Source organism: Tigriopus californicus, chromosome 1 (assembly GCF_007210705.1).
Source record: "Tigriopus californicus strain San Diego chromosome 1, Tcal_SD_v2.1, whole genome shotgun sequence".
Classification (NCBI taxonomy): Eukaryota; Metazoa; Arthropoda; class Copepoda; order Harpacticoida; family Harpacticidae; genus Tigriopus; species Tigriopus californicus.
In genome coordinates this window covers 1065701-1079959 of record NC_081440.1, presented here as the reverse complement: position 1 = coordinate 1079959, position 14259 = coordinate 1065701, and the positions used below count along the sequence as shown (strand labels likewise).

Below are 14259 nucleotides of genomic sequence, written 5' to 3'. Positions count from 1 at the left end.
TAGCAAGATTTAAGTCAGACTTGGACAAGTTTTTGACTAAAATTCCGGATCAACCTTATATTCAAGGATTAGCCAGATCAGCCAACTCCAATTCGTTGGTCGATCAAATAATATCTATATAAATAAAAGTCAAGTATAATAAATAATTTTCTCGTCTTGAACTGTTGGGATTCCAATCCCGGTAGCGGTAAGGAAGTCCGCACAAAAAAGAAAAAAAAATGCCCATGTATTGGGATGGCGCCTCTTAGCTTTTAAATACAGCTGGTGCCATATGAAGTATACAAATTTGACATAGCAATAGAGAATCATCTATGTTTTGTTTACATTGATTGTTTTGAAATCATTGCTTTTGGTCTGCATCATCCAAACTTATTATTACTAGACCTAGAAGAAAAAAGACGTAAAATATCTGTATCCTATCTGAAGAGTGTTCCTTTTCTTGATACTTTTGGCGGGCAAACTTTTACTGTTCTTCATAACTTCATGAAATAAGTCGTAATTAAATGCTGTTTTGATTATTGCGACCACTTTTACTACCGTTTTGTCACTGATTGCTAAGAATGAACTAACATTTCTGACTTTCTTGCCTGACGTAAAAATCCAAAGACTCATGTGTCCTTACTTAATTCATTTTGCGTTCAAGCAATATATAACTCGTGTCTTTGAAGTGTTTGGAAATGACAACACCGTTTCAGGCGTCGTTTTCAGACAAAAATTCCTAAACAAAATTACTAGCCTATTTACACCCATACCACCTTCAATTAAAGTTCTGCCATGATCTTGATATTAATGCATTGGAGTAAACATCCATACAAATGTGGATATTTCTTGGAATCAAGGAAGCGTGAGACACAACGTTATTCCCATAAAAATAACAATGTCTGGCTCTCAAAAGCATTTGTTTCCCCCCAATGACGCTTAGTGGAGGTCCATTAAACGTTCCAGATTTGAAGAATTTGTTTTCTAGGTCTTGTGATCATCTGCGTACAAACTAGAAAGACGTTTTGCACAGCCACCTGATTCACCCTTATCAATCATTGATCGACAATCTCTAGGGATCGGAAGATAGTACGTTTAGGCTAAGCAAAAATGGCCAAAATGACCTCTGTCGCGATTTGCAGCCATTAAGTAACCCAATACCGAAGATTTTGGGGGAATATAGTTGTACTTTTGAAATTAAAGTGCAAATTAGCGAAACAAATCTTATGAAAAATATTCACTACAAAGTCTTCTGCCTTTAAAAAAAAGCCATGGACCAATAAAAACCATAGAAATTGGTTGCCACAAGCACAATCATTTGCTTTGGCATGTCCCTCTTGGAGATCTTCTTTTGGCTAGGAAATTTAGTCCAACGATAATACTAACGTTTCAATGGGTCCATGAAATTTATCCTAGATCGTAATCGAAGGTCATGACAAAAATATGAACCTGAATCTAAAGGCAAGAGCGGTACTTTGTAACCAAAAGAGTAATATGTCCAAAAAATTATGTATAATCAGCCAAAATTTGATGCAACAAAATACATGTCTAACCCGTCAAATGCTATCTTTTCTCCCCTTTATCCACTTCATTCTACGTTTGCTTAACTTTTTCACGCTCAAAACCATACCTGAAAAACAAACTATGATGACGAAAATCGTAGCATATTTTTCCGAGCCTTTGACTCATCTCCAAGCAACGACATACGGGATGGGATTTGAGTTGAGCTCACCGCCATCCCCTTCCTTCCCCAAGCTCTTTACTTTGCCCCCTCTATCCCTGTTTCAAGCCACCCCAAAGAGGCCTCTCTCAAGTTGGTCGACCAGCCTGATCCATTGATTGGTTCATGGATGGACCTTCGGCCAGTCCTTTCAGTCCTATCTACCCACCAACCAACGTATCTACCTGCCTGCATTACGGTGTCGCTCCTCCACTGGACATTTTGGCTTTTGGGGGCGATTGGTTGGTCCTCGCCCTGGTCCATCTCAACTGTCTGTCAACGTAGTGATTTGCTGACAGTACTGGACTTGGATTTCGATTCGACGACGTCGACCATGAGCGCTCTGCGAACCGCTCGATACTTCCATGTGAAATGTCGTTTCCCCCACGAATATCGATACAAGGGACCCGAAGGTCAAATCCAACGGTAACTAAGCCTCCTTGGGAATTGGCCAGCGGCTTTCAAATGATCGGAAAAGCTCGTTCGGGCCTGGATCATGATGAATGAATAACCTGGACTGATAATCATTCTATTCTATATCTTTCTTGGGTGGTGTCTTTTCAGGATTGTGCGTCAAGAAGTGCCGGCGGGTCAGATTGCTTGGGATACCCCCTATGACGTGTACGATCCCATTAGTTTCACCGCCCCCCATGTATTGACAGCCCCTTGGGCCGATCCTCCCATCGGTCAGGCAGGCTTTCACCCACGGTGGAATCAAAGGGATGGACCGGTCAACCGTCAAAGCCACGAAGGCGTTTACCTGGTAATTCAGGCCGTTGGCCTCGAACACTCTAGGTGGGCGGGTACATACATGCTAACAACGCGAGTCCGCTTTAGATGTCCGATCAACAGGCGCCTTTGAACATTCGTGGGCGGACCGGACTCAAAGGACGGGGCACGTTAGGTCGCTGGGGTCCGAATCACGCGGCTGATCCGGTGGTAACCCGTTGGCACCGAGACTCCGACGGTCAGCGTCGGATACACCCCGACAGTCAGAAACCAGTGCTGCAGTTTGTGGCCATTCAACGACGGGATACGGGCGAATGGGCCACTCCGGGAGGCATGGTTGACCCGGGCGAATTGGTGAGCGAGACCGTCAAACGGGAGTTCATGGAGGAAGCCATGGATTCGACCCAGGCCACAGCCCAAGAGAAGGCGGCCAATTTCGAGATGGTGCGGGATTTTTTCACCCGTGGACAGGAGATTTATGCCGGTGAGATCTGGCCGAGCGAGATTTTGGTGACTGGAAGCGAGAGCGGTCTGATCTCTATTTTAAGGGTATGTGGATGATCCTCGGAACACGGACCAAGCTTGGATGGAGACGGTGGCGTTTTTGTTTCATGATGATACTGGCTCCGAAGTGGGCCAATTTGAATTGAAGGCGGGTGATGACGCCCAAGCTCTCCAATGGATGGATATCTCGTCCGACCTAAATCTGTACGCTAGTCACATTAACTTTATTCAAAAGGCGGCCGAACTCCAGGATGCCCATTGGTAGTTGTCATGGCCAAGACTGGTGTGCCCATGGGAAAAAAATTTCAATTGCGTTTGAGGATTCAAAAAAAAAATCTGTGCTATCAATCCAACATTGTAACTTGAATTCGACACAACATCCATAGATATGGAGACGTCCTCCGAGCGAGCCCTTTTTTCGCGGTATTTTTGTTAACCACAACCGGGGATGAATTTGTAGAGCAAAACAATTGCAATCGGTTTGAAGTCAGGCCCCATCTTAGATTGACATAGGTGCAGATCATATTGTAGAGAAGACCAAAATTGCGTTTTAAAATTGCGTTGTAGTTTTATGCCTTGATATTGCACATGTTAATGATGCCACGCACTCGAACAAAGCCAATTTCCGTTGTATTAACATTTCAGCTATTGAGCTTCAGTTCAGTTCATCGAGTTCATCCCTTTAATTCAGTCATGAGTAATGGACGGTCGTAAGCCCATTGATTGTAATGACATTTTCACTTTTTTACTGATGTGTGCCAAGGTCGTTTAGGGTGAGTCTTTTTGGCAATTTAAGGCGGTCCTCTCATTTCTCCTAAAAACGATGCCATTCATTTTTTCGCGGACTACTTTACCGCTACTTTGATTGATCAACGAATTAGAGTTGGCTAATGTGGCTAGCCCTTGAATAGCCCTTAGGGCTAATCCTAAATTGTTTATTTTCCTATATTCGCTGACTTCCCCATGTTGCTTCTGGGAATGGGATCTCCAAGTACTTCAAGATGAAATAGTTATATACCTTTTGATTCATATCCTCAATCGAATACGAGTTGGTTGATCTGGCTAACCTTTGAATAAAGGGTTGGTCGGGAATTTTAGTCAACGCCTACATAAGCCCAACAACAGGTACCACCACCGGGTGAAGAAGTGATGGCTGATGCCGCGTGATTAGCCAACACCTCTTCGCCATCCGACTTGCCAGATGATGTGTCCGAGATGGTGCTCTCGGAGGAGAATAAGAATGAATGAAACCGCGCAAGGTTAAGCTTATTAGAGCTCTCTTCTCTAATGAGTACTGCATCGCTGCAGTAGGTCGAACCTGATTACAGCAGAAGTTATATGGCCGGCCGGCCCTACCGAGGTTCTATTCAGGAGTAGTATTACGAGGAACTTCGAACAGTTTTCTTTGCCAAAACTGTAAACCGACAACGCCAGGTCCCAATCCCTGGGGGAAGAAGTGTGAGGGCAGTTTCGGATAAATTTGAACAGTGGCTGTCACAGTTAGTGTCCAACAATGTTGGTCGGGAATTTTAGCCAAAAACTTTTCCAAGTCTAACTTAAATGGTGCTACTGGATCAACGTCTACATACGCCCTACGAATATTAGAGGAAAGCAAACTGAACAATGAAGGAGCCCGAGAAAGAAGAGAGGGGGACTTCATTGCTTTAATTAGCCTGGATTCTCGAGGGCTTGAAGGTGCTCTCAAAACGTACTTAAGCCTCTACGTTCACTAGAATTGACCCTAAATCCTGGGTTGGGACAAAGCTCATGAATGCTTTTGAAAACGTACAGTATCAGATACTAGTATCAGGTACCCTCTCTGAATAATGTACAATCCTAACCTTTTTAGTCACTCCCAATACGAGAGCTCTCTCATTCCCGCGATGTTCCTAGTGAAACATCGAGCTTTTGCAAACCTGCTGAACTCATTAGAGCCCAAATGGGCGAGGCATATTCAAGATGGGGCTGGACAATCGACTTGTACTGACAGAGTTTTTGCAATTTAAGGCCCCTTTTTTGCAAAAAATGATACTAATGATGGAGCGTTACTTTTGCTAAAAAGCATCCAGTAACGGTGATGCATTACTTTTTTTCGGTAACGGTTCAAGCCCCTCATACTTTGCGTTTGAAGCAATAGTTCATAATATTTTGAGCTATTTTTTGACACAGCAAGAAAAAGAAATTGATATTTTACTTTTGAGATATTTGGCAGTGTATGTCAATTGTTTGGGAATTTGGGGCATTTTGGAGCTAAAATACAAGAAAACAGGCCTCTTGGTTCCATCCAACTGGCAATAAAATCGAAGTTGTTCCTTCTGGTTTTGCGAGCTAAAAAATGCCAAATGGTGCTAGGGCGTTGGCTCTATCTTTTTCGTTTTTTCTCTCTAAGCAAGTGCAGGAAGCTTGAATTTTCATGCTCAATCTTCCCTGAAATTGCCTAATACCGAACGGTCATACCAGAGCTAGAGGCTATTTTGTTATAATTCATGTTGAGTAGAAAAGCTAAAATATGTGCGTGGCTCGTAGGGCATAGCAGGAGTTCTTGGCCGCAAATGCCAATTTCATTTTGATCCCACATGTTGACGTATAGCCATGAGGAGGCAATAGTTTTGAAAAATTGCAGACTTATCCTTGAAGTCTATGACTAGCATGGACAAACGAGTTGCGTGTCAACTCTAATGGGAGGGTACACCTTCAATCTATCGTACTCGCTAACCTAACCTAACCGCTCATCAGAAACATGATATGTAATATGATATTTTGGTAGGACGAGAAATGCCTAATAAGATAAGTAACTTTTATTGACTCAGTAATAAATGGCTATTTTGGTTTTTTGGGGGGGAACGTATCTGTACCGAGTGGCGCCATTACATTTTGTGACGAGGGACGGTTGTCGCTGGAAATATTCATTTTAGTCCAAATCCCTTCAATTCCGAGCTCTAAACAAAGCATGGAACACAACAATCAACATCAGACTTGAGATTTTCATTGGCCGACTTGAGTCAGCCGTGATTCACACGAGATTTGGGTTTTCATCCCATCGCCCGACTACTGGTGATCAAAGCCGACAATCGACCCCCAGCGTGCCACCCTCCATCCCACCTGCTGTCCCACCTAATCAAGGGACCCAAGGCCAGCCATTGGGCCGAGCCGGGTTTTAAGCCGGATTGGGCTTTTGAGTGGACGGCATTGCGTGACCCCTTTGACCCGAGCCTTTCTAGTCCATCCCTGGGTCCTGGGCCGTCCCCCTGTAATTCAAATGGCCGATCAACCGCCTCCTGGCCTCATCTCGGTCCAGGTTCTGGCCACGCCCGCCAAATCCAAGTCCGACCCGAAAGAGTATCGCACCCTCCAATTGGACAACGGGCTGCGGGTACTGTTGATCGCCGACACGGCTTACCCATTGGACCAATTGGACCGGCAAGAAGAGGCCATGAGCCAAATGGATTCCGATCAGGAAGATGACGACGAGAATGAAGAAGAGGACGAGGACGATGACGATGACGAGGAAGAGGAAGAGGAATCCGAAGGTCTGAATAGGACTGGCATAGTGTATGACCATGCTGAAAGCAACACCCGTGATCTTGAATAACCGCTGACTTTTCGGTTTCGATGAAAGACTACTTTTAGGGCATGAACCACTGGAATCTGAACGGGGAGACTTAGAGTCCAAAATTACCATTTTGGAATTAGCAGTCAGCAGATTGACATTTTCATTGTCATTCATTTTATATAGGCTGTTGGCATGAGCTTGGAGGTGGCATAACTTTTGAGTCCGTTATTCGAATGAGCTGGCAATGTGTTGAGTGGCTTCCCAAATCGTCAGTCTGGCTCGACCTGTTGCCTCCCCGTCCACGTTCCAGTGGTTCATGTGTGAGGTAAAGGGCCACAATGCTCTGGGTTTGGAATTTGACCTTTGTTAGATGGCAGCCATGGCTCGGGTGGCAGGTCTCCTTGAATGACATTACAACGGCCAAACTCTTCACATTATTTTTTCAACTTAACTCCGTTAACCCAATGAGATCGGACCCGCATTTAGCCATGACCTTTTTCCTCTTCTTCCAGATGAAGGTATGGACTTGGATGAGGACGATCGCCGAGGGAAGGCATCCAAATCTTTGTCGGGTTTAAAATTGAGTGCCGCCGGGTTATGCGTGGGCATGGGTAGCTTCTCGGATCCCGAGAGCTTGCCCGGATTGGCTCACTTCTTGGAGCATATGGTGTTCATGGGCTCCAAGAAGTATCCCGATGAGAACTCGTTCGACGAATTTGTCTCTAAACACGGCGGATCGGACAACGCATCCACGGATTGCGAGACCACCGTGTTCTACTTTGAATGCCAAAGGAAATCGTTCCGGGAAGGTAAGATCTTCTTCTTGATCCCATCCCGGGATTTGCTGAAACACGGATTAGCTAACGATCTACTATTTCAGCCTTGGATCGTTTTGCTCAGTTCTTTATTGACCCGTTGATGAAACCCGGAGCGATGGCTCGGGAACGTGAGAGTGTGGACTCTGAGTTTGAAATGGCTTTGCCGTCGGATTATAACCGCAAACAGCAAATATTCGGCTCCCTCGCTAAACCCGGGCATCCCATGGGAAAATTCATGTGGGGCAACACGAAATCTCTCCAAAGCTCGGGTGTAAGTATGAGAACCATCTAGAGGAATTGAAATTATAAATGATATCCTTTTGGCTCATAGAAAGACGATAAAGCCATGCACAAGCTTTTGCACGAGTTTAAGAATCGACATTACACCGCCCAGTTCATGACGTTGGTGGTTCAGGCCCAACAAGAGTTGGACACGCTCCAAGAGTGGGTGGTTGAGAGTTTCTCCAATGTGCCCAACAACAAGTTGGAACGCGAAACGTTTGGACACATGACGGAACCATTCGACACGCCGTCATTTCATCGGCTGTACAAGGTGGCCCCTGTCCAAAACATTTATCAAATCGATCTGAATTGGGCTCTGAAATCGATGCTCAAGGAGTATAAAGTCAAGCCTTTGCATTACTTATCCTGGGTGATTGGACATGAGGGCCGTGGTTCACTGATATCCTATCTCCGGAAGAAAATCTGGGCTCTGGGTCTCACCTCAGGCAATGCCGGAGATGGATTCGAGCACAACTCCACGTATTCCATCTTCAGTATCAGTATCGTTCTCACGAAGGAAGGCTTTGCTCACCTGAGTGAAGTGACCCGAGCTGTGTGGGCTTACATTGATATGATGCAAAAGAAAGGCCCCAAGGAGCGGATCTACAAGGAGATCCAAAGAATTGAAGAATTGGACTTCCAATATGGCGAGGAGCGTCAACCCAGCGATAATGTGGAAACTTTGTGTGAGAACATGCAACTCTTCCCACCCGAGCTCTATCTCACTGGGGATGATTTGATGTTCGAATTCAACGAGAACTCGATTCGAGAATGTCTGGATGCGCTGCAAAAGGATCGTGTGAATATTTTCGTCACCGCCAAAGAGTACGAGGATGGGTGCAATCAGGTCGAGGAATGGTTCAAGACCAAATACTCCGTTGAGGATGTTCCTAAAGATTGGAAATCCGCTTGGAATGGGGACTTGAGCGATATCCAGAAATCCCTTCATCTGCCAGAAAAGAACCAGTTCATCGCCGAGAACTTGTCCCTGAAGGCTCTTCCATCAGGCACGGTCCCGCGATTCCCGATTCAAATCAAAAAGGAATCCAATGGAGAGCTCTTCTTCAGACCCGATGACCATTTCAAGCAGCCTCGTGCTCATTTACATTTCATGCTCGTGTCTCCTCTGCCTTTGGAATCGGCTCGTAACTCGGCCTTGTTGGACTTAATGATGGCTTTGACCGCCCAATCCATGGTGGAAGACACTTACGCCGCAGATCTGGCCCAACTCCAATTTCAGATCTACGGGAGCGAGCGAGGGGTGGTGTTGAAAGCTTTTGGATTGAACGACAAGCTCAAACTCGTTTTGAGCGAGATCCTCAAGCACTTGGTCGAGTTCGGCGAGAGCGTTGATCCGGAGTTCTTCGAGGCTGTCAAAGCCCAGACCAAAAAGTCCTACTACAATGCCTTTATCAAGCCCATGAAACTGGTCAAGGATGTCCGGATGTCGATCCTTCAGGATCAGTTCCACGGAGCTATGGACAGACATGCTGTTGTGTCGGAGCTCAAGTTAGACGAGGTCCGAGATTTTGCTCAGAAATTCCGCAGCGAGATCTTCATTCACGGATTAGTCCAAGGCAATCTCACCGAAGTGGAAGCTCTGGAGATATATGATCTTGTCAAAGGCAAAATGAAGGCCAAACCCATATCTAATGGCACCATCCCGGAATTGAGATGTCGTGCTTTGCCGACCGGAAAAAAAATCGTGCGAGTGGCCGGATTAAACCCTCTGGATGGAAACACGGGGGTAACCAATTACTACCAATTCGCACCCGGGAATTTGAAGAGCCATGCTCTCTTAGAATTAGCCAATACAATCATGGAAGAGCCCGTTTTTGATCGCCTGAGAACTCAAGAGCAGCTTGGATATCAAACCTTTTCCATGTTGAGGAACACTTTTGGCGTATTGGGTCTTTCCATAACGATTTGCTCGCAGGCCTCGAAATTCTCAGCCGAGCACGTGGACTCCCGGATTGAGGCCTTTATGGAGTGGTTCCTCAATGAGAGGCTAGCCAAAATGGATCAACAGGAATTTGATGAAGTCCGTGAGACCTTAGTCAAATTGAAGAAAACTGCGGATGTGACCCTAAAAGAGGAAGTGGACCGCAATTGGAGCGAGATCTGTTCTCGGGAGTATTTGTTCGATCGTTGTGGGCAAGAGATTGAAATTCTTGAACAATGCACGAAACAGGAAGTGACTGAAATCGTGAAGCGGATCTTCAAAGACGATCAGAAATTATTGAGTGTGCAAGTTGTGGGCAATGAAAACGCTCAGGATGAGCTATGCGAGGAAGCGACCAAGGTCATTGATATAGACCAACCCTTTGAATGGAATTACCTTGAAACCAATGACAAGTTCATCGGGGACATCCCGGAGTTCCGATCGACATTACTTCTGCATCCCGTCATAAGGATCATCAAATAAGGACGGACAAGCCGGACATTTGAACGTGTATCTGTGTTAATCTTGACATCAACGTACACAACGTAAACAACAACAACAACAACAACAACTATTAAACATCACTCATTACCCTCTGTCTCTTCTTGATCCTCTTCTTTGTCACCCATAATCGCGCCCCAAAGATCGTCGTTCTCATCTTCATCGGATTCGTCGTCTTCATTTGATTTCAAGGCCAGTGGTTGTTTTAGTGCCTCATCATTGAGACCCTTGCCCAGGAGTTTGTCGTACTCCTCCATGGAACCAATCACGTTGGGCAGATCCTTGACTTTGGCAGTGCCATCCTCTTCCTGATCTTCGGTTGGAGGCGGCAACTTGAAGTCCTTAAGTTTGATCTGAGTGCGAACTCGACTCATCATCTTGCTATCCTTGACCACTTTTTGTACCTTTTTGTTCTGATACCATCGATCCGCCCAGGTGAGACTCTCCATCTCTTCCTGTTGTCGGTCCACGTCAGCCTTGGAAGGTAAATCCTGATTGCTACAACTGGGCTTGCTAGCTTGTGCAGGCTCATCGACTTTTTCTGGCTGGGTCTCCATAAGAGGTTCGGGCTGATTGGCCATTTGCTCCTTCCAATATCCTATGCCTTCTAGTTTCTTTTCCTCCAAAGTTTTCTCAGCAACAGGTGCCAGACGGGTAGCCAATTCCAGTTCCACTGCTTCTTTTTTTTTTCGTTCCAGTTCCGTTTCATCTCGTCTCTTTTTCCTTTCTTCTTGTTCTTGCTTTTCTTTTTCTTCCTTTTCGGCCTCGACCTTTTGCCTCAGCGCAATTTGCTTTCGCTCCTCCTCCAGAAACGATTGATAGAAACCGGGATCTTTTTCCTGTGAGTAGTTAGTCTCTTCAGTTTCCGGTTCAGGGACTTCGAGATGGCCCTCAATTGGGGGTTCACTGGGTGTATTCCCTGTCTCTTCCAGAGGAATTTCTGAAGGTTTCTCCCTTTCCCCAAGGCTGTCCGCTAGTTGGTCAGATTTCTCATTTTCCTCCTTAGGTTTGATGTCCACATTGTCCATTTGTGATTGTTTCTGGCTGTCCTCCGGAGCAATCTGCTCTTCTTCAGCGGAGGATTCTTCGTCCTGTGGGTTAGATTGATCTTCGATTTCAGTACGAGCTTGGAATGCGTGCATGCGTCGGATTCGGTCCTCGCGAAGTTTTTCCATTTTCTCAATCCTCTTCCGTTCCTCCAATTCCTCCCTTTGTCTAGATTCAACTTCCTCAAAGGAATCTGGTTCACGATTGCCTTCTTCCTGAGGTGTTCGAATGGGGTCGGGGTCACGAGGTTCAGGGACCGATTCCTTTGCGGCATCTCGTTCCTCGTCGCTCGAAACGATTTTCTCATTGTCGCTATCATCATCAATGAACACGTGACCTTCTTTTCGCTTGATCTTTTTCTTCTTTTTAGGTATGACTTCAGACCGCCCTTGGGCAGAAACTTCAACTTTCTGAACACTAATCAAGTCATATTTTGCCCAATCCCCGGATTCATCCTCCAAGGAATCACTTGCGTCTACTTTCCCGGTCTCGCATGGAGCTTGAACGGGTTCGAAATGCTCGCCCTCGGAATCCACTTCGCCATCTTCGATTTCCGTGGCCGGCTTCTTTTTCCGACGCACTCCCCGGATCTCTTCCACTCGAGCCAATCGTCGGGCACGGATTCGAGCGAGATTATAATCCGCTCTTTCATCAGGCTCCGAAGCCGATGACAAGGTTAACGAATCTTCACGGCCTTTTTCTTTAGGTTGCAAGGTCGAAGGCGCATCCGAGGTTTCGCCTTCTTCTTTGACACCTTTCTTTCGATATCGCCGTTTTAGCTGTCCGGACGAACTCTGGTCATCCTCGTCGAAGCTACTATAATCCAGGGTCAGCTCGTCTTCAACAGTTTCCCTGGCAATTCTCTTGCGCTTGACTTTTATCGCGGTCTTTGAATGGTCTTGGGTTCGTTCCATCTTCTCGCTCATTTGCTTCAACTTATTTTTGGTTTGTCGTTGGTGGTCTCTTCGTCGATTTTGTTCTTCTTGGATCCTCCGGGCTTCGTCCTTTTTCTTCTTTTCCGCTTTCCATATAAGAAACTTCTGATATTCTTCCTCCTTGCGGGCCTTCTTCCGAGCCTTTTCCTCTTCGGCTTCCTTGGCTTTTCGTTCTCGTTCAGATTGTTCTTCTCGCTGTCTTTGGTGCTCCTCGAGCATTTGTCGCAATTCCTGTTCTTTTCTTTGCCTAGCGTCCAATTCCTCTTTTTTCTTGGCCTCTGATACCATTAGGACTTCTCGGGCTTTAATCAATCGCTTTTCCTCTTTGACCAGGCTTTCAATCTCGACCTTTTGGCTCTCAGGAGCCTCAGCTTTTTCTTCGGGCACCACAGGATTCACTGACTCATCGCCTTGATTGGCCTTCTTCAGCAGAGCCTTGATCATTTTCGCCCGCATTTCCAATTCAAGGAGCTCTAATTGGGATTGACCTGTAAAATAAACTGGAAGTAGCCAGCGACAGGCGGAAAGAGATGAGACATTTTCTCACTCACCCCCCGATTTGTTCTGAACAGGTGGATCCGGACTGTTCGCTTCGGCCAAGGGGATACTGATTGTCTGATCAGAAAAACAGAATCCTCGATTAACTGATGAACCTCACCTTCAGGGCGTATCTAAGATGTCAACTGTCTCATACCTGGGGACGATTCGCTGGCGCTTTGGGAGGTCTGATCTTCCTTTGTATAAAGCCATTGTCATCCAAAGAATCCTCGCTTTCGGTCCCATTATCAGCCTGTGTGGAGCTTTTAGGCCGTGGAGCATCCTTGGCCACTGGTTCAGGATCCACTTCGTGTTTATATGGGACTTGAAGGTCCTCTTCTTCTCCATCTTCATCAGCTTCATCTTCAGTCTCGGACGATTCGTCCATTTCTTGCCCTGACCCACAGCAGAGTTTCAAATTGAGTAATTGGTCGAAAACGAACGAGAAAATGACAGAATCATTACCGGCTAGGACATATTTGATGCGCTTCTTGGACATGCCCTCGAGCTGCTCGAGGAAGAGGGCCTTCAGCCGCTCCGGATCTAGATTCCGCAGAGTAGAAGTGAGCATGGCCTTGAACTTGGCGCCCTTGACCACGGACAACACCTCGTTGAGCATGGCCTCGCGATCATTGATGTAGTAACCAATGGGATGGAGTTCCCGAGACAAATCCAACTCCCGGTCCGATCCTAGAATCCGCCGAATAATCACGATTGAACACTCAAAATGAAAAATGAACCCTAGAACTACAAGAGTTTTTTTTTTATGTACTATCCGAGTGGTCTGGGTGGCCAAATGCTAATCAGACCCTGAATTGCTCCTTCGACGTCGTAGGCTCAAACCCAATCGCCGGAAGTGCAACTTCGGCTCCTTGACAGGGGAGGAGACGTGGTGGCCTAGTGGTTAACAGAGTTTCCTGGTATAAGAAAGACTCGAAGACTCGAAGACTCGAAGAGAGGGGAGCCCCGGTTTAATTCTCCTCCCCGCAGAGATGGATGGGTTCTGAAGGCCATGATCAAGTAATACTTGAGCCATGAATTAGATCTAGTTCAATTCCCGGACCTGGCCCAGCGTTCCATTGATCGCTATTGGGTTACCTTCTTCGGCATGATCCTGGGATTGAGGTCGATGTCGTCGTCGTCGTCGTCGTCGTTGGATGGGTGATCCCTGATGTTGGGAGGGACTCCGGGATCGAGATCGCTTGTGTCGCCCGTTCAGCGTCATCCCAGCCCATTGGGGTATCTATCTATCTTTCTATCTGTCTCAAGATAGCAGAAACGAATGCCAAGCTAAGAGAAGGACGGAACGGCTGAAGGTTCCGTGGATTTGGGCCTTCGTTGTTTTTGTTTTGATACGGTAAATGTTGGCTCAGGGTGACGAAATATTTGGTGGAACTTGGTCACAAAACAGTTAGTGGAGACAAACAAGATTTGTTGTAAAATGGACACTATTAAGGACACTTAAGCAGAAATAATATTCTTATCTGTTAGGCATATGTGACGAATTTAGCAAGCGTTTTATTTGGTAGTTTATGCTATTATCATCTAAGGTCTATTTTTTAACGCTTTTCCTCAGAGTTAAGTCTGGGACGTGACTCAGAATGAGCATCGATTCACCATTGGAAATTATATTTTTATACCGAATAACGTCCTAGTGCCTAACTCCGAGGTAACACGTACAAAAACTCGCCTCTGGCCTTGGGCCTTTAAGG

General features: G+C 46.0%; 3 protein-coding genes across 4 annotated transcripts; 2 read left to right on the top strand and 1 right to left on the bottom strand.

Moving 5' to 3' along the window:
• Positions 1–1834: 1834 nt before the first annotated feature.
• On the top strand, positions 1835–3277 carry LOC131884173 (ADP-ribose pyrophosphatase, mitochondrial-like; the record flags this gene model as incomplete). Its single annotated transcript, XM_059231862.1, is given in 4 exon segments — positions 1835–2125; positions 2264–2462; positions 2537–2912; positions 2977–3277. Coding segments are annotated over 4 exon segments (1087 nt in total), but the record flags the coding sequence as incomplete, so codon positions are not given.
• Positions 3278–5899: 2622 nt separating this feature from the next.
• On the top strand, positions 5900–10131 carry LOC131887425 (nardilysin-like). 2 transcript variants are annotated; one of them, XM_059236070.1, is made up of 4 exons: positions 5900–6462; positions 6998–7294; positions 7366–7574; positions 7635–10131. In XM_059236070.1, exons 1-4 carry the CDS (start codon positions 6192–6194, stop codon positions 10008–10010), a joined length of 3153 nt encoding a protein of 1050 aa, XP_059092053.1. In that variant the 5' UTR covers positions 5900–6191; the 3' UTR covers positions 10011–10131. The 2 variants fall into 2 exon arrangements, with proteins under 2 accessions (XP_059092053.1, XP_059092133.1); XM_059236150.1 differs by lacking the exon at positions 5900–6462 and adding an exon at positions 6789–6810.
• LOC131887584 (trichohyalin-like) lies at positions 10029–13878 on the bottom strand. Its single transcript, XM_059236246.1, has 5 exons — positions 13646–13878; positions 13013–13237; positions 12705–12943; positions 12562–12625; positions 10029–12498 (listed from the first exon to the last, which is right to left on the bottom strand). Exons 1-5 carry the CDS (start codon positions 13770–13772, stop codon positions 10109–10111), a joined length of 3045 nt encoding a protein of 1014 aa, XP_059092229.1. The 5' UTR covers positions 13773–13878; the 3' UTR covers positions 10029–10108.
• Positions 13879–14259: the final 381 nt, after the last annotated feature.